General features: G+C 46.2%; 1 protein-coding gene across 17 annotated transcripts in view; it reads left to right on the forward strand.

Annotated features, from left to right (window-relative positions):
• The window catches only part of TENM3 (teneurin transmembrane protein 3), a 1,236,272-nt gene that overhangs the window by 1,129,380 nt on the left and 81,599 nt on the right, over positions 1-25,293 (forward strand). For 10 of the 17 annotated variants that reach the window (XM_080662244.1, XM_080662258.1, XM_080662256.1 and 7 more), the window contains 3 exons: positions 15,676-15,702; positions 17,262-17,282; positions 18,204-18,350. In XM_080662244.1, coding sequence (XP_080518370.1) covers positions 15,676-15,702; positions 17,262-17,282; positions 18,204-18,350 — 195 coding nt within the window. The remainder of the gene's footprint in view (positions 1-15,675; positions 15,703-17,261; positions 17,283-18,203; positions 18,351-25,293) is intronic. The other 7 variants (XM_080662260.1, XM_080662245.1, XM_080662248.1 and 4 more) reach the window with 3 other exon arrangements.

Genomic DNA, 25,293 nt, shown 5'->3' on the forward strand with positions numbered 1-25,293 from the left:
AGTCGTTTTCTAGCGAGTCTAAGCTTCTCATGAGAATGTGCTATGTAGGTGCTCCGTGTCTGAGGGAAGCAGTTCATACACTGTATGACCCCAAGGAGGTTTTTGGAATTTTTACTGGAATTAAAATATTCTCTGCCATGACAGGTTTCTAAAATATGGATATGCCTGTGCCTGAGCTTTCCCTTCTGCTTCCGTAAACCTCATTTCTCAGCTGCAGTCCGTTTAAATTTAAAAAAAAAAAAACTTATGGAGAGAGATGATATTTCAATAAAAGCCAGACACATTACAGGTCAAATTTGTATTCTATTGTTTTATTAAAAGTCTGCCATTGTGTACCTTTACTATTATACTATCCAGGATCTTTTTCACTTTGAAACACCTCATTGATTTGCATCTTTTAAAGACCTCCTAAGATCTTAATTTCCACCAAAATCTAGAATGTAGGAGGCATTCAAGCTCAGTTGACTGGACACACAGTCTACCCAGAACTGACGATGAAAATCACTCCTCTCCATCCTCCCCACGCTCATGGGAAGAAGCCTTGGATTGAGAAGTTTGGGCGCCAGGCATTTGGGAGTGAACCGGGTGCCAATATGCTGTTGGCTACTTTACAGTGTTAGCCAGGGAGAAGGGGTGAGACTAGTGCCAGCCTATGAATAGGTCACATTCTTCCCCAAACTCGGGCCAGGTAGCTGAGACCTAGTGAAGTGTTCGTGTGCATGTGAAGTTGAATTCATTGTGTGCAGAAATCCCTGTTCCCCTAGTGGGGTAAAGAAAAAGGCGGGACTCTGCATGTGGTTCCATGTCAGGGTGAGGAAATGCGCCCACGATTTCAAGGACTATGATGATTCCTTCCCACAGGGCACATTAGTATCCTCTCCGTGGTGGAATAGATCTCTGTTTTTTTCTTGAATATGAAGTTGAAAATTGCCTCTTTTCATCTTAAAACAGTTCCTTTCCCCCGCCTGTTTTGGAAATACAAGTTTGGTTATGGGGTTAGTCCACACAAAAGCTACGGCCCCTCTGCCCGTTCGCAGTTAACATCCTCTCTGCTCCGATCCAGAGTGAGGAGAGCCAGTCTCTCTATTGCCCCTCCTCGCGACGGGGTCCTTGACCCTCTCTCCCCTCTCTGAGCGCCTCTGTGAAGCTGGAGAGCAGCTGTCTGGAATCTGGCTACTATTTCTGGGGTTTAACAGACATGTGGCTTGGATAAATTAAGGAGCAGTCAGAGGAGGTCCATAAATACGAGCCCTTTGCCAGCTGCTTTTCCATTAAACCCTGTTGGTTGAATGACATTAGGAAATAATTATGTTGGTGGGGAATCTACCATATCCCAATGTAATACGGTGTCTTCCTTGAACAACGGAGCCTAATGTTTTTTTCCCTATCCACCAAATTAGTTTTCAGGGCGATCTACATTGCAAATGGGCCGATTTGCATGAAAACTATGCCTACTACTTCTGATTTGTCAACACCTCTTTTTTTGTTGTTTTTTTAAAGTCTTTAATGTGAAGCCTGGGTGGGTAAGACCATCTGCTTGCCCAGCTCGCCGGCAGCTCCATCACTTAACACCGGAGACAGGTTACAGCTGTTTAATTGTTATGGTGCCGAATGATCACCCTTTCCAGAATTAATATTTATAGATGTATGCGTGGAAAGCATGTGGTTAAACATATGTGATCTAATTGTGCATTATTGGCATTAGGTATTCATTCTTCAGTCTCCACGTGGACAAGGAAGTGTCAAGTAGTGCTTTTTACAGACACTCCAACTCTTGGCTTTTCGGGCGAGTCCCTGTAGTGGTGATGGGGCCTGGGAGTGATCCATCCACATGCATGGGCGTGTGCAAGGGGAGATCGCCGGCCGCTGCCGTCAAAGCAAAGAGAAAACTGTCTCAGGGGCGACTGCACAGCCCCTAACCCTTCCTGCCCGGGTGCGTTCTTCCTGAACTGTGGTCCGTGTGGGTGCCTGGTAACAGCCCAATGGGCAGTCCTGGCTGCACGTACCGGCATGGCACCCACTGGAAGCGCCACTAGCTACCAAGAAAGTGTCATGGCACCCACAGGAAGTGCCACTAGCTACCAAGAAAGTGTCATGGCACTCACAGGAAGTGCCACTAGTTACCAAGAAAGTGTCATGGCACCCACTGAAAGTGCCACTAGCTACCAAGAAAGTGTCATGGCACCCACAGGAAGTGCCACTAGCTACCAAGAAAGTGTCATGGCACCCACAGGAAGTGCCACTAGCTACCAAGAAAGTGTCATGGCACCCACAGGAAGTGCCACTAGCCACCAAGAAAGTGTCATGGCACCCACAGGAAGTGCCACTAGTTACCAAGAAAGCGTCATGGCACCCACAGGAAGTGCCACTAGCTACCAAGAAAGTGTCATGGCACCACAGGAAGTGCCACTAGCTACCAAGAAAGTGTCATGGCACCCACAGGAAGTGCCACTAGCTACCAAGAAAGCGTCTCTGAGTGGGGCACGGGTTTCCTCCTGGATTTAGGAATGGTCTCTCTCTCTCTCACACACACACACACACACACACACACACACATCCTCCTGCTGCAAAAGTTAGCCATTTGCATCCTATCGCTTCTGCCCAGTACATTCCAGAATGAACATTTTTTCAGCAGAATGGCAATGTAAGGACAGAACTACGCGTGTAATGTGTGATGTGTTGATGTCTGAGTTCGAAAGTAGTTACTGTAAAGGTGACTTGTAGTTCTAAGTTTTGGGGGCAAATTCAGTGACTATTGACACAGATGTGTACACTTCCTCAGGCAGGATTAGTGTACCTTGCCCAAACAGGATTACTAAGGAGGGGACACAAATGATATAGGAACAAGTTGTGATGTGTTCCTTTCTTAATTAAAGTTTTGTTTTTAATTTTTCAATTACCGTTTACGTTCAGTATTATTTTGTATAGTTTCCTAGTGGTCAGACAGTCACATACTCTCCAGGGGTCCTCAAACTTTTTAAACAGGGGGCCAGTTCACTGTCCCTCAGACCGTTGGAGGGCCGGACTATAGTTTAAAAAAAAAACTATGAACAAATTCCTATGCGCACTGCGGGCCCGGGACGAGTTGGCTGCTAAGCAGGACAGGCAGCAGCACCCGGCGGGCCGGATACATGTCCTCGGCGGGCCGTAGTTTGAGGACGCCTGCTACACAGTGTTCCCCCGATATATTCCCACCTGGCCCCGTACCCCGTTATGACTGTGTTACTGCCGCTACTCCCCATACACTGTACCTTTTTTATAACTAGCAATCCGCACTCCCCATCCCTTCACCTCGTGACAGTTCCTTATTCCCCGCCCGAAGCCGAATCGCGCTCTGATTGGGAATTGAGCCTAAGCACCAGCAAGGGGCTATGTGAGAGAGGGAATGAGAAAACTTGCCCCACAAAAGGGGAGCTGTCCCCACTGTGGGTGCTAGCTCGTTCACATAAACAAGGTTCCCATGAAAGAGAGTGTACCTTGAGGAGGCGGAGCAAGCGGGGTTCACCCGGCCTGATTGGGGCAGAGTGCACCTCCTGGCCCAGGGAGACCCTCACTGGCAGGGCCAAGCTCCTTTGCGTAAGGCCAGCGTCCTTCCTTGCTTCGGAGTCTCTGAAGAGATACCAGCTACTTAGAGGTGGCAGCTTTCTAAACTTCCTTTATTGACACGATGAATGAATGGTACCTAATCGTTATTGAGTGTTTACCATGTGCTGAGGCACAAAGCAGAATTTCTCTGCTTGCCCTATCTTCCTGAATGCGCCCAACAGCCTTGGCAGGTGGGAGTCATTAAAACTCCAGGGAGGGAACCCAGGCTCAGCTAGAAAGTAACAGAACCAGAACCCAACCCGCGTGAACCGTTCCCCAGCCCATACTCTTAAGCACTAGACCAGGGGTGGGCAAACTTTTTGACTCGAGGGCCACAATGGGTTCTTAAACTGGACCGGAGGGCCGGAACAAAAGCATGGATGGAGTGTTTGTGTGAACTAATATAAATTCAAAGTAAACATCATTACATAAAAGGGTACGGTCTTTTTTTTTTATTTCAATAGTTTTATTCATTTCAAACATTTTAACAAGAAGAATGTAAACACTAATTATTATAATTTGAAACTTCAAAAAATGGAGGAATCATAGCACAATAACATACCTTATATTGAAGATGGCAAAGGCAAAATAAAATTGCCTAACGAAGGAAAGGTACAAAAGCCTTTCAAATTAAACTTAAATATAATAAAATAATTTACAACTAAAACAAATAGAAAAGAACAAAATGTGTAAACAGTAAAGTAAACATTTTCTTTAGTGCAACTTCCAAATTATGCCCGGGACGTAGATGTAGATGGCAATGTAGACTGGGTTGAAAGGTTTTTGGTCTTTAAAACATCAACTTCAGTGGGAACAGTGTTGTTAGTCTCCTTTTTAGCTAATGCTCTGATACTGTGCTCTCCAGGGGCGTGTCTCCCTACATCACCACGATAACGTGTCTCCGCATTCCCAGGGTGATGTCGGGGGACGCGTCCGCGGGCATTACAAGGAGCCTCTGGAAGATGGAGAGGTTGTTCCTTCTACTGAATGGGGGATATAAACCCGCCCACTCAGAAGAAGGAGCTGCGGCCGTGTTTCCCGACGTTGCCATGTTAACACTGCTGCTGGTGAAGGAGCGGAGGGGAGAGCAAGAGAACCCTCCGCTCTTTCGGCTCCGCGGGCCGGATAGAAGAGCCGAACGGGCCAGATCCGGCCCGCGGGCCGTAGTTTGCCCACGGCTGCACTAGACCCTGCCGCCTCAAAGTACTTTTCAGTTGTTCAGTGTATGTGTGTAGCGGAATCGGTGACGTTTAAATTTTCCCTGTGATACAGAGAAAATAATATCTGTGTTTCTGTCACAAAAAGATTGAATTGTCATAGGAATGGATGCATTAATAATGATGTCGATGATGTCTTAATAATGAGATGTCACTTTTTTATTCAGGAAAGTTTGAATTAAAACTGGTAACAGGACACATAGTTGGCAAAAAAATATACATATATAACAATTATAACAACAAAAAAGGGTTCCAGGAAAATCTATTTATACCGTGAGGGATTTAAGAAAAGTGTAAGGTAGTTATTGAAAACTCAACATAGCACCTTCTAAAATTTAAATTTGCTCCCAGTTTTTTCATCAGCTGAAATGAGTCCAGACATCAACCGTGGAAAACACAGGAAGTGGACAGATGACTGTAGAACCAGTCTCAGCTCATGAAAAGGGCTCAGGAGAGCTTAGTGCCCCAGTACAGCTGCCCAGCATCTGGGCACTCTCACCCACGAATAAAGAAAAATTACTCTCTCTGTGACTCGCCTTTGAAAAGAGCCATTTATTGGTATTTCCCAAATAAATTAGTTTATCAGAGGTGAGTTCAAAGGACTGTTCAATGTTGTTCCTTATTTTCCCTGATGTCTTCAAGAAAACTAGCAAAAGAAAGCCCTCAGTATATTTTACATACTTACTTACACGTCTTCGTTCTATGCATATTTCTTAAATATCAAATTTTATGAAAACACAAAAATAGTGATGATAGATGATAGATGAGAAATTCGACTCTGATATTGACCTAATCAGCATAGCGTTTTTATGGTTTCCTGCCATTAGACTTACTGGTACTGCTCAGTGACCAGTTCACTAGTTACCATAATCAATTCATTGGATCAAAATGTCAAAGACCCACATATTCATTTATTCTAAAAAGCATTTGTTATAACTTCTGCTTTTTAGTGTTAAGAACGATCTCTGGATAGTTTCATTGCCGAATCAGAGTGCTGAAATAGGTCTGATTTTCTTTTTAGTCTAGGAAGCCCTAGACTAAATCACTAAATGTGGCTTTGCTTATGTCATTCATTGAATTCAAACAGGAAGTAAAAAATCTAGCCCTGGCCGGCGTGGCTCCGTTGGTTGAGGATCATCCTGTCACCAGTTAGATTCCTGGTCAGGGCACATGCCCACCCTGTGGGCTCTATCCCCAGTAGGGTGTGCCCATGCAGATCTCTCTCTCTCTCTCTCTCTCTCTCTCTCTCTCTCTCTCTCTCTCAAATCAACCCCCACCTTCCTCTCCCTCTAAAATCAATAAAAACATTTTTTTAAAAGGAAGTAAAAAATCTAAAGGAGACATGGGTTACTAACATGTTTACATGCGTGGTCCAATGTAACGAATCACGCCATGTGCAAAGGCTGCCACGAAGCTCCTGTATCACACGGCGAACAATAGTCCTCTCCGCCCACAGGCGTGCAGGCGCCGCATCGGCAGCATGCCGGCTGGCCCCTCGTGTTCCCGTTATTCCCATCATGTAGCCGCGGTCCACAGCCAGGCGTGAAATGCTAAACAGGAGGAAGCTACCACACCGTGTTCTACCCGCTGTCTGTCCAAAGCTCTGTCACTTATAATGGCACTTTACAGCACTGCTGACTTCACAAAATGTGGTTTCTCTCAGAGCGCCTTTTCCCTAGAATGCAGACATTGCAGGGCTGACTTCACGCAAGAAAAATATTATTTCATTGTTTTGGAATGTCTTCGTATAAATAACGTTCCCAGCTGAAGTGTGGTGTTTTGCTTGGGTGGGTGCGCGTAAGAAGCGAGGCACTTGTACAGATAATTTTTACACCGAATTTCCGAACTACAAAAGGAATAAAATCTGCAAAACTTTCAAAAACAATGTCTTTGAAGCAGGTTTTCAAAAGTGTTGTCAATGTCAAAGGAGCAAAAGCTCTTTCTGTTACATGTGCACACGTGAACACACACACCAACTGTTTTTCTTCACTGGCCCAGTCTCACTAGTTGTTAAAATTCAAATGAATGGACTCCCCTAAATGGGATGAAATAGTTGCAGTGTTTTGTCCTAAGCTTAGAATGAGGCTTCTGTAAAGAGAGAGAACACTTTAAATTGAGTAAATTGTCTTACGATGTTCAAAATTATGTCAAGGGCATAATCCTTTATGACAGAGTAATCAGTAATAAAACAGTGCAGGGCGTACCAATTAAGGGACATCAAATCAAAAGGTATGCCGCCCACATGCTGATTTAGACAGCTGCTGACGGGAGTAAATAGATTTAACATGCACGTATTTTCAGACGGTAGCTTTCCTGTCATTCTACAGGAACTGGCATGTGAATAACCCGAGAATGATACCTACTTATGGCTTTAGTGAGATACTAATGGGAATCACTTTTTAAAATCTGCATTATAAAGTATTTAGAAACGCACACTGCGAAATAAAAACGTGTCCTGGACTCCCGAGGATGTTCAGTCATCGCCACAGGGGGGAATATGTCTGTATTTTATGATGCATGTCTCTGACTGGATTATCCTCTTTCGAAGATGGGCCTCTAAGATTTTCCTGTTGAACTGAAACTGAGGGAGGTCCTCAGCGTTCTGGATGCTGTGCTATTTGCCTGTGTCTAGGCCAGCCATGGGCAAACTACGGCCCGCGGGCCGGATCCGGCCCGTTCGGCTGTTCTATCCGGCCCACGGAGCCGAAAGAACGGAGGGTTCTCTTGCTCTCCCCTCCGCTCCTTTACTTTGAATTTATATTAGTTCACACAAACACTCCATCCATGCTTTTGTTCCGGCCCTCCGGTCCAGTTTACGAACCCATTGTGGCCCTCGAGTCAAAAAGTTTGCCCACCCCTGGTCTAGGCCATCCCCAGGAGTCAGTTCAGTAGCCCAGTGCACTATACTGTACTATGGAATAGGCTCTAACCATGCACATTGTCGAGGGCAGAAGCAATGCTAATCGTTCATGACTACACCCACCAGCAACTATGTATACACCGGCCAACGATTTGTACTCCTTCTTTGTGAGCTGCCTCACGTGCGTGTAACCGCTTGGCTTGCCTTTGTTTCTTCTCTGTGTTTTTAAGCATCCGTTGGAGAGTAAAAGGAGAGCAAACATGGAATCAGTCCTTTTCCATATCCGCCTCCCACTGTCCCAGGCCCTCCCCACGCAGGCACCTACATTCCTTCGACCTCCTTGTAAATGAGCAGCCTTCTTTGGGACTGCTCACACAACATTCATACGCCCACTGTGCTGCTTCTCTTCTTTGATTGTTCAGACTCATTTATTTTTATTTTTCCTGCTGTTATCCCTCCATTTTAGTATCTTGCCAATTGGTTTTCCATGCTGTGGGCTCTTAGGACAGGTTACAGCAGTTCTTAGGAAGCTTTCTCAGGTCCACAAAAGGTAGATTTACTCGATTTATGAGGCTGTGTCAACAGATTAATATTTCTTTTTTTTTATGTGAGTTTCATTTTTTTTTAATTTCTTTATTGGTTAAGGTATTACATATGTGTCCTTATTCCCCCATTTCCCCCACCTCCCATTCATGCCCCCACCCCCCTGTTGTCTGTGTCCATTGATTAGGCTTATATGCATGCAATAAGCATGATCTCTCCCTCTTACCCCCACCCTCCCCTACCTTTCCTGAGGTTTGACGTTCTGATTGATGTTTCTCTGTCTCTGGATTTATTTTTGTTCATCAGTTTATGTTGTTCATTATATTCCACAAATGAGTGAGATCATGTGATATTTATCTTTCTCTGCCTGGCTTATTTCACTTAGCATAATGCTCTCCATCTCCATCCATGTTGTTGCAAATGGTAAGAACTCCTTTTTTACCGCAGCGTAGTATTCCATTGTGTAGATATACCATAGTTTTCTAATCCACTCATCCGCTGATGGGCACTTAGGCTGTTTTCAAATCTTAGCTATGGTGAATTGTGCTGCTGTGAACATAGGGGTGCATGTATCCTTTCTGATTGGTGTTTCTAGTTTCTTGGGATATATTCCTAGAAGTGGGATCACTGGGTCAAATGGGAGTTCCATTTTTAGTTTTTTGAGGAAACTCCATACTCTTCTCCACAGTGGCTGCACCAGTCTGCATTCCCACCAGCAGTGCACGAGGGTTCCTTTTTCTCCTCATCCTCGCCAGCACTTGTCATATGTTGATTTTTTGAAAATGGGCATTCTGACAGGTGTGAGATGGTACCGCCTTGCTGTTTTGATTTGCATCTCTCTGATGATTAGTGACTTTGAGCATATTTTCATATGTCTCTTGGCCTTCCTTCTGTCTTCTTTCGAAAAGTGTCTATTTAGATCAGTTGCCCATTTTTTGATTGGGTTGTTTATCTTCTTTTTGTTAAGCTGCATGAGTTCCCTGTAAATGTTGGAGATTAAACCCTTATCATTGATATCATTGGCAAATATGTTCTCCCATGCAGTGGGCTTTCTTGTTGTTTTATTGATGGTCTCCTTTGCTGTGCAAAAGCTTTTTATTTTGATGTAGTCCCATTTGTTTATTTTCTCTTTAGTTTCCATTGCCCTAGGAGCAGTATCAGTGAAGAAATTGCTTCAGCATACGTCAGAGATTTTTCTGGCAGTGGATTCCTCTAGTATTTTTATGGTTTCTCGTCTTATGTTTAAGTCCTTTATCCATTCTGAGTTTATTTTTGTGTATGGTGTAGTTTCATTTTTTTGCATGTATCTGTCCAATTTTCCCAACACCATTTATTGAAGAGACTGTATTGACTCCATTGTATGTTCATGCCTCCTTTGTCAAATATTAATTGAGCATAGTGATTTGGGTCGATTTCTGGGTTCTCTATTCTATTCCATTGATCTATATGTCTGTTCTTGTGCCAGTACCAGGCAGTTTTGAGAACAGTGGCTTTGTAATACAGCTTGAAATCTGGTATTGAGATCCCACCTACTTTGTTCTTCTTTCTCAGGATTGCTGTGGCTATTCGGGATCTTTTTTTATTCCAGGTGAATTTTTGGAAAGTTCTTTCTAGGCCTGTGAAATATGCCATTGGTATTTTAATGGGAAGTGCATTGAATTTATAGATTGCTTTGGGTAGTATGGACAATTTGATGATGTTGATTCTACCAATCCATGAACATGGTATGTTCTTCCATCTGTTTACATCTTCCTCTATCTCTTTTTCCAGTGTCCTGTAGTTTTCCGCATATAGGTCTTTTACCTCCTTAGTTAAGTTTATTCCTAGGTACCTTAATTTTTTTGGTGTGTTGCTAAATGAGATTGCTTTTTTAGTCTCTCTTTCTGTAAGTTCATTATTGGTGTATAGAAATGCTATAGATTTCTTGGCATTAATTTTGTATCCTGCTACCTTGCCGAATTCATTTATTAAGTCTAATAATTTTTTGATGGAGTCTTTAGGGTTTTCTATGTACAGTATCATGTCATCTGCAAATAGGGACAGTTTTACTTCTTCTTTTCCAATTTGGATGCCTTTTATTTCTTCTTCTTGTCTGATCGCAATGGCTAGTACTTCCAGCACTATGTTGAACAGGAGTGGTGAGAGTGGGCATCCCTGTCTTGTTCCTGTTCTTAGGGGAAATGGTTTTAGTTTTTGACGGATTAATATTTCAAGTTAGTTTGGATTTTAATTTTATTTCCTGGCCTCTCCCTTTATGTGTCAATGCTGAATTGAGAATTTCCGTATTCTTTGTCTTATTTTTTCGTTCAAGTAAATTTACTGACCAATCCAAAAAGAGACGACACTTCTCATCGACCTTACGCATGTGCACGGTTCTTCTGAATCATCGGTGTAGCTTATGTACTGAATATATGGGCTCTGGCCGCAGACTCCCTGGGTGGAATTTTGGCTTTGTCACGTGTTACGATTTTGACCTTGAGAGTTATTTAATTTCATGTGCCTCCGTTTCTTCATTTGGGAAGTAAAGAAGATACTAATAGTGCCTGGGACCCCAGGGAGTGGTGAACGTTAAGTCAGCCTAGCGTCGTTTCCAGCACATAGTAAGAGGCAGGAAATGCAGTTACAGTTAATGCTACTGCCTGCCGTTGGGATGGAGGGATGGGGCGAGGGAAGAGGAACTGATGGACCACGGAGAGAGGAGGGTGTTGTAAATGGGGTACTACTCATATGTGCTTCTCTCTTAAAAGGTAGCCCTGTATCATTCATAGAATTCCCTCAAAAGCTGCAAACACGTGTCAGACATACTAGGACCGCCGTAATAGGTACATGTGATCGTTTTAGTCAGCAGACATTAGGAATCCCTGCTGAGCCAGGCAGTGAAGACACAGTGGTAAGCATGGCCGCCGCAGAGCTGTCATTTCTAATGGAGAACACTTCCACATCGGTCCCACGTGTCTGTCCATCCTTGAAGCCGAGGATTGTCATGGAATCTCTTCAGTGAAATGACCACAACTCGTTCTTGACTCTCCTCTCTTTTTACACTTACCTGGTGTTCATATTCCTGGACTCCATCCACGAGAAGTACTCGGGGGGATGGGGGGAGTCGGGTAACCAGAGGAAATGGAGGGAGGGCTGCCCACAATTTTGAGAGAGAAGCAAATGAGGCACCAAGATGTAGGTAGAATTTCCAAAAAGATCCAGTTCCTCCCTAATCTACATATTAGGATTTAAAGTGGCACAAGGAGACGATGCCTGAGCCAGGTCCCTCCTCAGGGACCTTAGAATCCCCGTCCGTTACTGAGGGGACAGACAAGAGAAAGTCGTTTTGTGTCCACCCCGACCCATCTTCCCCAGAATGCCAAGGGGGAAATACTATAAATAACATTTTTGATGATCCGAACCTTTGTCCCACATCGAAAAGATTACTGAGCCTTTATCCACCTGGAGAGCAGGTAGACCGAGGCCCTCTGGTGCCTGGGCTGAGCATCAATATTCAGGGAGAACTGTGTGTCTGAATGTATTAGGGGGAAGAGAGAGAGAGAGAGGGAGGGAGAGAGAGGGAGAGAAAGAGAGACGATGGAGGCCGAGATTGGAAAACACACCTGGCATTTAAAACACCTGCGTTATGCCAATTAAGGGAGAGCCCCCTGTACTTTCCCAAGGAGGCCATGAAGATGGCCCCTAAAAGATGGGGGGGGGGGGGTGCTACCCTGTAGCTTCAGGGAGAGAAATCCCGTAGCTGCTTAAATTCCTGGTAGGTCAGGGCTGATTGCGCGTGTTCCTCGATCCTTCCATCCATTTCTTCTGCTGGAAAAAAAAATGTTTTCTAAATCTCCGAGAAGAGGCGTCACGGTGTAGAGCAAGCTTGGGAGCCCATCGCCCGGGCCATGCAGCCTGCCCTTCTCCCCGTGGCAGTTTGTCCGTCTGTACTGACGGCATCCGCCGTGTGGGCACCGCGGGGTCGGGGGGAAGTAGAAGGAGAGAGTAACACACAGCACGCCGGGCGAACTGATCCAGTGGAAGCCCGTGTGGGATCTCCAGGGAGCAGGCTGGGATAGAGCGGTTCGGTGTGTCCCTGGATTGTTCGGAGCCAGAGGAGGAGAGCTCGCCGGCCGGAGCTGGAGATGGGGGCTCGTTCATACATCAGCCAGGTGTTCCTCCTTTATTTCTTCTTCTTGTCTGATCGCAATGGCTAGTACATCCAGCACTGTGTTGAACAGGAGTGGTGAGAGTGGGCATCCCTGTCTTGTTCCTGTTCTTAGGGGAAATGGTTTTAGGTTTTGACGGATTAATATTTCAAGTTAGCTCGGCAAGTGTGGAGCGAGAGCTCCTGGAGGCGCTGGGACCACGGGCCACGTTTTGTGTTTGTGAGCATGCGTGCCTTTCTTCTGGGGGAGAATCCGTGACTCTCCACTTCCCTCAGATCTGACACCCCCGAGAGGTTAAGAATCACTGTCTTGCCGAAACCGGTTTGGCTCAGTGGATAGAGCGTCGGCCTGCGGACTGAAGGGTCCCGGGTTCGATTCCGGTCAAGGGCATGTACCTTGGTTGCGGGCACATCCCCAGTTGGGAGTGTGCAAGAGGCAGCTGGTCGATGTTTCTCTCTCATCGATGTTTCTAGCTCTCTATCCCTCTCCCTTCCTCTCTGTAAAAATATCAATAAAATATATTTAAAAAAAAAAAAAAAAAGAATCACTGTCTTACGGGAAATACGGCAATGCTGCCCCGCTGTGTTCCAAGTGGGTCTTCCTAAAAGACGAATAAGTGGAGGTCCGGGGAAAGGATGTCAGGCATACAACATTTTCCTGGAGAAGCGTCTCTTAAAGGCTCCCATTCCCATGTCTAGCACTCGTTTTATAAGCGTTTTCTTCCATAAAACACATGGAAAACTTCCTAGTAGACCGAGTAGGTATGACTCTACTTCAGTGTCCGTAATTTCTGTGGCAATTTAACGTGCATTTCAGCATTGGTCGGGCATCTTGATTTTTAAATACGCTGTGTCATCTTTCCGATTATTGTGCCGAATGGCTTCTTACAGCATGCCCGAGTTTTTCTGATTGTTTCCTGACGTGTCTTAAAAAGGGTGTTTGTGTTGTGGCAGTGATCATTTTTCATCATTATTTGAACCTCGTACGTCGACCTCTCCCTTTAACGTCTTTGTTATTTAGAACCAGGCTTTTGTGGTCGTGCAGAAGTGTTACTCTTCAAGGCCAAGTTGTTGGTGGTGGTTTGCCCTCTTTCTTAGTTTTAAACTCAGTGTCATCATCGTTGCCGCTGAGGTAAAGTGCACATGCCAAACCCTGCTCTTGTTTGCTCAGTGCGTATATTTTCTTATGGCCCGTGTTTAACTTTTTGCAAAACTTGTGCTACTTGTTTTTCATATTTACAGTGTTCTGCACATTTTGACCTTCCGTATATTTTAAATGTATTTTCTCATTTCAGCTTCACTTTTGCTGTTCTCCAGGCTCCGTGACAAACTTACCCTTACCACTGTTTTGCGATCCACAGTTCTGCATAATGGATTCTGTTCGCTAAAGTAATGGGATTAATTAGATGAGAAATAATTTATTCCTACTTTAAAACTACTAATCCAGACCAGAGTTCATTGCATTCCTCATTTTGGTTGTGTTAACTGGAGTGGACCTGGTGTGAAAGCAAAAGGCTTACTCTCCAACTCTGATCGGTGTTATTAATTCTTAGGAACTAAGAATTCCCTCAGAAACCCTACCCCATCCAAATCGGGATTTCCAGGGAGCTGCTAAGGGGCTCTAGCAGATTACATAATGGGCAGAATGAATTATTAAGAAACTCGATGGATGATGTTATTCAGTAATACATTTGTATTGTAATGTTTGAAAATGGAAGTATTTTTATGAAATTAGAATTTCAGAGTAGTGCCTAACGCTCACTGCTCTCACCCCCCGAGTCTCTTGTCAATTAGCCGTGCACACGCCCATGTTTCCCCGCAGCTCAGGAGCCGCTAATGGACTCCCGTGGCAACGTGCAGCAGCCTCTCACACACACGGTACAGATGTGTCAGAACCACTTACGGCTTCGCTTACACACATGACAGAACCAGCCGACGTGAGAGGCTCAACCACAAGTCCCAGTTTAAATCCTTCGCTGAAGAGTGCTGCTACCCTTGCATGTGTCAGTAATGAAAAACCGCCCACAGGAGCATCTTTGAAAAGCAATTTTAGGTCATTAAAGATGTATGCATTTTGTCAAAGCAAGAAGATTTGGGGCTTATTCAGAATATGTTGGCCCTAGCCGGTTTGGCTCAATGGATAGAGCATCGGCCTGCAGACTGAAGGGTCCTGGGTTTGATTCTGGCCAAGGGCACATGCCTGGGTTGCAGGCTCGGTCCCCAGTGGGGGGCGTGAAGGAGGCAGCTGATCAATGATTCTCTCTCATCATGGATGTTTCTAGCTCGCTCTCCCACTCCCTTCCTCTCTGAAATCAATAAAGAAATATTTAAAAAAAAAAAAAAAGAATATGCTGGATCTCTGCGTGAAGGGAGAGAGATATCCGTGCCTCTTCGAGAGAAAGGTGTGGGCTAATTGTAACCTCACGCGAGAAAGTCGGTGGACAGCGATGGAAAAGACAGTCTCCATCCCAGCTGTTTCTGCAAAGCTTGTGTGAGAAACGGAGCCTGCTCCCTCGAGAATCCAGCGAAGAAACTGGGTCTGAGAACATTGCCCCATGGACCGTCCAGGTGGTACATTACTGCCCACCTGCCATCGAGTTGAGGCTACTGAGTAATCATTTTTCACACCACCTACCTTTTTGATAGTAGATTACATCTGCTCCATTTGCTCAAGGATTCTCAGTTTATTTTTATTTTTTGCTTATTGATTAACCATGATGGTTTGACAGTTTGTAAATACTCAAGTACCTGGAGGGAGCAGGTTCGCAAAGCAGGACTTGTGTGGGTTTGTCTCCGGCGGGGAACACCAGCTCAGAGCCACAGAAACGGTCCCTCCCGGGCCGTGGTCTCCCCCCTTCCCCTGAGGAACCCTTGTGCAACTACTCTGTTCAAAACAGACTTTGAAAACACAGAAGTCTTTTCTCAATCCTCCCCCTCCCCCCAAAAAAAACCCACAAAATTTAAGTTTGATTATTTGTAGATCTCATCATTATAAATTTCCAAAATTCTCTAGCACTGAAGAATGGAGGCCACTTGTATCCATTCTCGGGGTGGGGGGCGTGTTCTGAGCGGCCTGGGAAGGGGGTGGTCGCTGACCTGCACAAGCTGCTTGAAAATGCTGGGTGTCCCCTGCAGCCATGACTGCGTGGGCTCACACATGAATCGGTTGCGTTTTGAGAAGCTCCGAGGTGCATCTGTCATGTGATGTGAGTCTCGTGTCAGCCGCAGCGACTCGATTTGCATGTAAATTCTGAAAATTTCCTTGTCCCATGTGACACTTCTGAAATGTCTGTCTGTTCTTTTCTCCTTTTTACTTCCTCCAGCTCACTATTTGGATAAGATAGTGAAAGGTACTGTATGCTTGCTCTTTGTTCACGTTTCTCCATATCTATCTACAGAACCATGTATCCGATTGCACTAGCCATGAAAATAGGTTGGTTTTCATGCATAGTTTTTTGTGAATTATGAGTGAGGCTTAATTATGTGAAATGCCTTGGATTTTCAGTAGTGAGACTTAAATGTCTGTGTCTCATTTTTATAATTTTGGGTTATCACAGATTTCATTCCTATGTGAAAGGCCTTCACCAGAATCCAAAAAAAAAACCAAAACACTGAAGATAACAGTGCATTTGCTGTTTTCTGTTTACTGATTATCTTCTGTTTCTGTTTTAAGGTTTTCATTATTGGCAATTCAGCTAATGAGCTTTAAATTCTAAATTAAAGTTCGCAACGGCCCCTCTCTTATCGCAGAAAAAGAAATTGCCAATCTAAAGATTTTGGTTAACATATGTTGAGAGGAATCCTGTTTATACTTACATGAAAACTTCTTTGGCTTTTTCTAAATGTTTCAAAATACATGCGATATCATAATCTGCTTTGTTATTCCCTTAAAAACTCTAAAATATCGTGCATCCTGTAAAGTAAAGAGTGACACCACTGAGCAGAAAACAGCAGATTCTCATGTCTTCAGTTATCGTAGAAATAGGTGAAAACCATTTTTCCCCGAAGAGAAAATTCCTTTTCCCTTTCTCCTCAGATTACCTATTTTCTAGTCCTTGTTCGTGCTTTTCATTAGAATATGAAAAGATTCATGGCAATATCCAGGCTTTCATATAATAACCCCTGTTACACCCAGTCAGCGCTGCACTTCAGCCTTCCTTTCCCTTTAAAAAAAAAAAAAAACTAAACTAAACTAAACAAAGGCATCCATAAAGAAAGTTCACCGCTTAGGTATTGAATAGTCTAGAAATGCAAACAACAGTTGTTTGAAAGAAAAGAAGCATCAAAATTAATCGCATCTTGACCCGACAGGGTCCGTAAGAGTGATCTTCCCGCCTACCCCGCCAGGACTGTCCGAATAGCCTTCTGTTAATGCTAATCTTAGGAGGCAGAAGGTCTCTTTGAGATACTTTGCAATTTCGCACTGGAGGAGGGGAAGCCACTATATGAATAATTCTTTTTATACAGACTTAAAATAAACATCTTTAAACAGATCGTTCCCTCATATTATCCCCAACCCGAGAGTAGCATTCTGATTTTAAGAAGCTGTAGAACAAACCCCAATTGTTAGAGCAAGTATTTTTTACTCATGCATATTTTATACCAAATTATAAATAATTCTGTCCAAAGAGGTCTGATGTATCACCAGTTATTCTCCCCATTTCCGAGCATTTAGGTCCTTGTTTCTGTCCGTGTCGTGTCAAACTCATAGCTCAGAACCCAGGGCCTCCCTGGGGGTCATCCTCATGAGCAGGTCACGGTGGCCGCATGCCAGATAGCATCATCAGGAAGTGGCAAAAATGGTTCTTTTTTTTTTTTAAATGTCATGTTAGACTGAAACAATGAAAGCTTTTGGATATATTAAATTATTTTAATCGTTTCCCAAATTTTCCCTCCTTGCCCATAAAAGCAGACAAGATAGGATATAAAGGTAACAGCATAAAAGCCTTAGGGAGATTGTCACCAGACATCACTCTCCGCGCTCTGTCTTGAAGCACGTCACTACCGTGTTTTTGTTCAGTCTATCGATGTTTTATTGTGGTCCTTCTGGTATTTCATTTCGTCCGTCCTCAGTACTCAGATCTGCACAGCTACCACATTGAGTTGGAAATCCTGTTGGTCCTGTCCCATCCGTATGCAGCCTGAACCCTAATGTTTGTTAGAATAGACGCTGAGCTGCTTCTACTTCCCGGGCTTTGCTTCTCCTGTGACGAGGAATGTACTCTGGGCATAAAGTATAGTCACTGACACTGGCCTATACTTTGTGCAGTTAACTTAACGCACTGTAATTTCACATGAATACACGGCAACTCTGGGGCCAGATAAAATGAACGTTCTTGTTCTGGCATCGTGCAGAGCCTCCTCGTGCCCGCTTTCATGCTGTTGAATTGAGAGGGAATTTTTGAAAGCAACAAGGCGCTCTAAGAAGGCACGTCCTACGGAGTGACCAGTATCTGTTCACAACAGATTAAGAAAATCTAGGCCGGGGCTTCCGAAATTGTCGTGCGGAGATGCTTTTGCGCACCCTGCAGTCAACCCATCGGCCTCGCGGCTTTGCTGAAGGGGGAAAGGAAGTGAATTTTATCTGGCCTGCAGCTACTTAGTGGGCCGTTGCATATATTCCGGTCCTGCCCAGGTAAGTGGTGTCTCAGGGTCAGGCCAATCAAAGATGCCACTTGGATGAGAATGAGATTCCGAGGACAAGGTTGCTGTTTCTATCCGTGTGCAATTACAGTCCCTGTGCTGTTGACAAAGGCCTGTTCCCACTCAGTGTCCCCTATCTGTGTGTCTGGGGTGCGGAGACTCCCCATACTCAACTCCCGTGCGTTCTCCTTCTTCGTCTCTTTGACAGAGGGCTGCCCCGGGCTGTGCAACAGCAATGGCAGGTGCACGCTGGACCAGAACGGCTGGCACTGTGTCTGCCAGCCAGGCTGGCGAGGAGCGGGCTGCGACGTGGCCATGGAGACCCTCTGCACGGACAGCAAGGACAACGAAGGAGGTAGGGGACGCCGAGCCCGAGAGCGCGGGTGTGCGGAGCACGGGCTTAGAAGGCACGGCGAGTGCGTAGCTACCTGCCCCCCCAAAAAAACAGATCCCCTGAAGATTAGATTGATGGAAAGGTGTGTGAGGGCTGCGGGATTCCGTTTCCTCTTTTCCCCGAGCTGGTTACCGTCGGGGAAAGGGCAGAGTCGCCAGGCTGCCGTGCACCGGGCCGTTCTCCAGCCCTTTTCCAAATCCCCGGTGACGGTGGTCCTCGCCACGGCGCTTGGGGCCCTGTGAACGCGGCTCTGAGCAGTGTTTTCATAACAACAGCCCGGGAGACGCAGGACTTCCCAGGCTCCTCGGTTGCAAGACGTGGGTGACGGGAAGCAGGCGCGGGAAGCCATCCCCTTGGAGCCGCACCCGCTGGCTCGTACCCTTCCCTGTCCTCCCCGGGAAGGGTCCTGCTGCTGCGCCCTGGGAGCGGGTGGGAGAGAATCCCTCTCAGGGCGGTGCGCACCCCCTTCCCTGTGCTGCTGGGATGGTGTCAGAGATGGGGAGAGGCGAGACCTCGCCGCTGCCCCATCGTGACATGCCTGCGGGATGAGTTTTTTGCGAGGCGGGGCCCCTGCGGTCCCTTGCTCCGTGGGTTGTGTGTGTCCCGCATGCCCTCCTTCATCCGCCTGCTCTCTGGGGACGCCCACGTGGGCAGCCGAGTGTCTGTTACGTGTGCAGGTTTTGGAGTCAGATCTTCACTCCTGCCCGTAGCATGGATGTGACCCTCCACGAGAGCCTGGTCTCTCTGAACTTCAGCTGCTTCCCCTGTGGAACAGGAACAGAAGGGGCTGGAAGGATTAAGTGAGGGACTATATGTAAAGTGTGTAGCATATTGCAGGCAGATAGTATGTTGTGTGCAACAGCTGTTGTTACCCCATTTTCCGTCTTTTGCTTCAAAAGTACTCATTTGACTGACTGCACTTCATGCAAGGTTTTCAGAGAGGATTGAACAGCTTTCTCCTTGCTACAGAGTGGACCTGACTCCTGTTCTCTAGGAAGCAGGATGGCCAAACCCAGCCCTCAACCTTTCCCGTGGTCCAGCACACACGCACGTGCACACGTTCACATATATGCACACATACACACTGCACACATGCCTCCACACATACACGTTCACATATATGCACACATACACACTGCACACATGCCTCCACACATGCACATGCACACATTCACATATATGCACACTGCACACATGCACATACACCACGCGTGCCTACGCACTTGTATGTGCACACATTCACACCCGTATACACAGATATGTGCAGTGCACAGGCATGTGTGCATGCACACGTAGGCACACACGAACACATATATGCACACATACACACTGCACACATGTACATACACACATTCACATATATACACTCCACACGTGCCTACGCACATGTATGTGCACACATTCACACCCGTATACACAGATACATGCAGTGCACAGGCATGTGTGCATGCACACGTAGGCACACACGAACACATATATGCACACATACACACTGCATACATGTACATACACACATTCACATATATACACACTCCACACATGCCTACGCACATGTGTGTGCACACATTCACACCCGTATACACAGATACGTGCAGTGCACAGGCATGTGTGCATGCACACGTAGGCACGCACGAACACACCCGGGCATGCACGCACGCTGGCCTGGCCCGCAGTCATTCTCAGGCCCAGTGTACGGGTGTCTCATCTTCCCGACAAGAAGCTGCAGTCCTCCCATTAGTCTCCAGCGGACTAGTCACCGTTTCCCAGCGTCCTTTTCACCAGGACCATCCTGCACTCAAGCCTCCTCCCTCTCTGCTCCGGGCAGGCTTAGCCCTCGCAGCTTTCCTGCTAGCATCGCCCTGTCGCCCAGACCCCTCTTGACCACACTTGGCAGCATCGGTCCTCTGGAGCCACAGCCCAGATGGCAGGCAGCTTCCTCGTCCCGGTCCCTAAGCCCCCGCCCCATCGTTTCCTGCCGCTGCTCTTCCTCTCTGAGCAGACGCTTCAGCTTGTCTTCCAAGAGGGGCTTCGCTGATAGGTCACAGACTCCCAGGGAAGCCGGTGCGGGCCCCTCCGCAGAGACACTGAGGAGTCATTTGGGGGCTGATCCGCTCTTCAGTATTGTCATCAGCTAGGGGTCTTTCCCTTCCCTCAGAATTTATCAGCATGAAGTGGCCTCTTTGCCTTTGTTCCTTACTATTAGCACGGAACTGGGCGGCCTCTACGCTCCCCCTCCGAGGGGAGATCTGAGCGGATGGAAGACCCCTGGGGTCTCTCTGCTTATTTCCGGTCGTGTGTGTTTCTGTCCCAAACCCAACGTCCTTGGTCTTCTAAGGAGGAATGCCAGGGCCACCCTTGAGATTGTGTACCGGGTGCCCAGGACCCTGAGCTGGAGGGTTTCTTCGAAGGAAAGCCTGGGCTGTGGGTACAGAGACGATGGTCTCACCCCCACCCCCAGCAGGACGCAGGCTGGCCACGGCGGACGTCCTTATCACGCTGTGAGGACAGTAGGAGAGCCTGCTCTGAAATAAGGACAGTGCCTGACGCCCTAGGACACGCGGTAAACACCATTTGTAGAGCTGCGTCTCGGTGTTCAAACCGTGACCGCAGGTCTGGGATGATGCACCGGTCAGCTCTGCCTTATTCTGTGGGGGCTCCATTCTGACGGTCTCTCCCACCAGGACCACCACCAGCTCTAGGCTTACATCCACCTGCAGAACAATCCTGGTCCAAGGTGGACACCTTTTTCAGTGGTTCCGTGAGGCCGGGCCTGGGGCCGACTCTCGTCGGTGTGAATTAGGTTACCTACCCAAAGGCACATGGACGCTGTGGCACCAACACCAAGGGGTCTGCATGTATCCTGGGTGGGCGGAGAAGCAGATGCTCTGTAGGATATCAATAGCATTTCGTTTCAGTATAACCGGACAGTGCACTGGAATCACTATTCCGTGTGGCTAATAGGCTCCCATTACTTTCAGGAGGAATCGTCCTCTCTTCTCTCTCTCCTTCCTGCCCCCCAAACAGCCTGCTCACTGGAGAACAAGAAGACCAGTGCTGAGCCCCTGGCATGCTCTCCAGGCCACAGGTTGGCGAAGCAGCCACCCATCGCCCTGTCCACCTTGGGACCCAGAGCTGCTTGCACCCAGCCTACCCTCTAAGGCCCTCCTTCAACAGAGGGTTTTGTGACTTGAAATAGCTCCCCATATGGTGGTCCCACTATGCAGCTTCAAAATGCAACAGCTTGCCCCAGGTGATCCTCTCTTTGGAGACACTTGACATACTTACCAATGAGATGACTTCTCCAAAATACATTCTCGCTGGCAGTGGTCACATGTTCCCATCTTTCCTCCCGTTAGAGAGATCTAGTCAGAGATCCCTTTGACATCTGGCTTCCCTGTCTGGGCTTCCAGGGGACAGCCCCCTGTGGGTACCTGAGGCACTCAAGCCCTCTCTTGAGTATTGAATGGTTGAGGGCACAACACTGACTTGAAGCCTCATAGTGAACTTCGTGTGAGCCTGGTGGAATGACACTGTGTAAATCCTGCCAGGAGTGGTACATCTCACTTGTAAGTAGATAGGGTTGTGTTTTGTCCTTCGGGGATGTGTCAGGAAGATGTGCCTAAAACAGTCTTTTTATTAAAGTACTAGTAGCCCTGCGCACGAATCCGTGCACTGGTAGGTCGCTGCCGCCCTCCTGTAGCTCTCCCCACCCTCCTGTAGCTCTCTGCCCGCTGCCCCGCCCTCCTGTAGCTCCCCCCACCCTCCTGTAGCTCTCTGCCCACTGCCCCGCCCCCCCCCCTCATAGCTTGCTGCCCTGCCCCCTCCTATAGCTCTCCACCTCCCCCACTTGTAGTTCACTGCCCCACCCTCCTGCAGACCCGTGATCCAGTCGTTACACCTCACGGAGTAACGGATAATTAGCATATTCCTCTCTTTATTATATAGGATTTGGAGATGGGCGATAGTACAGAAGAAAGCACAATTGAATTAAGGTTATTCAGAAATTAGAAAGATAGAAACAGAAATGAGGGGGAGAGAGAGAGAAAGAAAATACAAATGAAAGAATCAAACGGCAAAGGGTCAAAAAGTAGGAATGTGCCTAGGAGTATACAAGGGAAGCACAAGAATGAATGAAAACTACGCATCAGAGTGAGTATGACGGATGGTAGGGTTGGTCTGAGTCCGGAGATTACCAGGTGAAAATAAGGAAATACTGGGAAATACATGTTTTAAGTTCTAGCAGGAAGGTGATACTGTTGTGTTCTCCAAAAACATACTGAACAATAAGAACTAAATAAAAGGAGAGTAACAGAACTAGGAAGAGAGAGGGAAAACCATTAAAAGAACAAAAGGAAGAGAGAGACACAGTTACAAGGTCTCATGAGTGCTTCCCAAAAAGGATCCAGGTAACAGATCACAGAGGGGCACTCAGAGTCCCACAGCATGAAAATATATTCCTGGTAGAGATGATGGTGGGGGGCGCGGGCCTGGGGGTTCCGGGTTACTACTGGATCCTCCTTCAGCGGAGAGCCAGGTTGGTCTGAGCCTTTGACTCCACGGAATTTGGAGCATAGTCGGCCCCCTTCTAGGCAAAGGAAGTCCATTTGTGTGCTCACCAGCAGAGGACCCCAGTAGCTCCCTGGTCACTGACAAGGAGCATGGGGGTTTTCACACTTTCTGAGTGAGCTGCAGAAGGGGAGGGAACTCGGGCATGCAGGCTGGCACTAGAATTCCCCCACTACGTTTTGCACCCACTGCCGTTAGCTGCCCCCTCCAGCTTCGAGGGTAGACATGGACCTTGCGGAGTACCTCTTTAGAAGCGGGCCTCCTTGTCACACTTGGCTCACGGTGAGAGCCTCTGCATTGGTGGGGAGCGCTGTCATCAATGGTCGTGCACGGATACGACATTCTCATTGTCAACGAGTTGACCACCGCCAGCAACTCACTGTGCATCTCTCTCCTCCTTCAGTGAACATACATGCGTAGCTATGTTTTTAAACTTAAATGGGATAGGTACAGGTCCAAAATGGATTCTGCCAAAGAGTATACCCAGGAGGGATTTTTCATGCCAATGCCTGTAGGTGTCTCTCATTCTTTTTAATAGAAATACGGGTACACTAGTTAACATTACCACTACCACATTAGTAATAACTTGGTTGACCCTAGCCGGGTAGCTCAGTTGATTGGAGCCATTGTTCCATACACCCAGAGGTTGCAAGTTCAATTCCTTGTCAGGGCACATACCTAGGTTGGGGCATGTATGGGAGGCAACTGATATCTCTCTCCCTCTCTCTCTTTCTCTTTCTCTCTCTCTCCCCCTTCCTATCTCTCTAAAAATCAACAAAAACATCCTAGCATGAGGATTAAAGGGAAAAATAATAATTCAATTGTTTCTTACCTTTTGCTGTTAGTTTAGAGAGAAATCTGTAGTGAATCTGTGTATTTCTCTATCTGTGTGTATCTGCGTATAAATCTTTTTGTAAATGTACAAATATTTCTTTTGGACAGGTTTTTAGAAGTGAAATTGCTGGGTCAAGGGGTTTTTTAATTTTTAATTTCAATAGCTGCTGCCAAATTGCCTTGTAAGTGGCTTTCACACTCTCTACTTCATCAGCATGAGCGTGTTTATGTCCCCTGTTCCTGCTCTGCACATAAACAAAGCCGTCCAGCAAAATGAAAAATATGAATTTTGTCTGACAGCTCAAAACGACTCCATTTTTATTGTTTTAATTTGCATTTCCCTAATTGCTAGTTAGATTGATGATCTTTATATACATTTCTTGACCATTTGTATTTCTTCTTTTGCTAACTGCTTATTTAGTTCTCTTGCCCATTTTGTTCTGTTGAGTTGCTTAACTTTTCCTTTTTCATTTTCGTTTATTCAGCTTATTAACTCTTCGTTAGGCGCGTCGCAGATATTTAATCCCAGGTTTTGGTTTGTCTTTTAACTTTGTTTATGGTGTCCTTTGTCATGCAGAAGTGTTCGCTTCATATGAGGTCAATTTTCATAACATTTATCTTTTCCTTGATGAATTCTGAATTATAAGCCTTCATAAACAAGGACTTTTCCATTGTAAAATTATAGTCTTTCACATAATTTGTTCTAATGCTTTTTATAATTGTGTGGGTTGCTTAATGTCCAATTAGTCAAGAACATTTTTTAAATATGTTTTATTTATTTGAGAGGGAGAGAGAGGGTGGGGGAGAGAGAGACATCGATTGGCTGCCTTCCTGCATGCCCCCACCTTGGGATAGAGCCCACAATCCAAACACATGCCAGGGAATCGAACTGGTGACCTTGTAGTGCATGGGATGGTGCTCAACCAGCTGAGCATTTAGAAATACCTATTGTAGTAAAAACAAAACCAAGGAGTGGCATCGTGCCTAAACGTCGGGTAGAGGTGATAAAGGCAAACCAGTAGGTGTTTCTAACGTGCTTTTAAGACATTGTTCTGACTTGTTCCAATCTCACAACCTTAGGAACTAAAGTCACTCTTTTCTTCATTCAAATATATTGTACCCCAGCTTGGGGCCAAGTGATGCTGAGGATACAACAGTGGACTGGATTATCCTTCAAGGAGCTTCATGAGGCCATTGAGCTGAGTGTGGGAGGATGTGGGGTGGGGAGTAAGAGCAGGTCTCCAGGCAGAGGAAATAATGATCATGAAATGTCTTGTAAGCTGTGTCCAGGAGTGCTAACTACTCAGAAGGAGGCAGGGACCAAGTAAAGGAAGTCTTTCAGCTAAAGGAATGGAATAATGAAATCTGACTTGATTACTCTAACTACAGCGTAGAGAATGAATATTTAGGACAAGACTGGAACCTGAGAAACCTAGCTGTTGAGATCTTGTCAAAAGGTGGCCCCGGTGGCCTGAAGGGTAATTTCAGTGAAATGGAAAGAAAT

The sequence above is a fragment of the Plecotus auritus genome (assembly GCF_963455305.1).
Source record: "Plecotus auritus genome assembly, chromosome: 3".
Classification (NCBI taxonomy): domain Eukaryota; kingdom Metazoa; phylum Chordata; class Mammalia; order Chiroptera; family Vespertilionidae; genus Plecotus; species Plecotus auritus.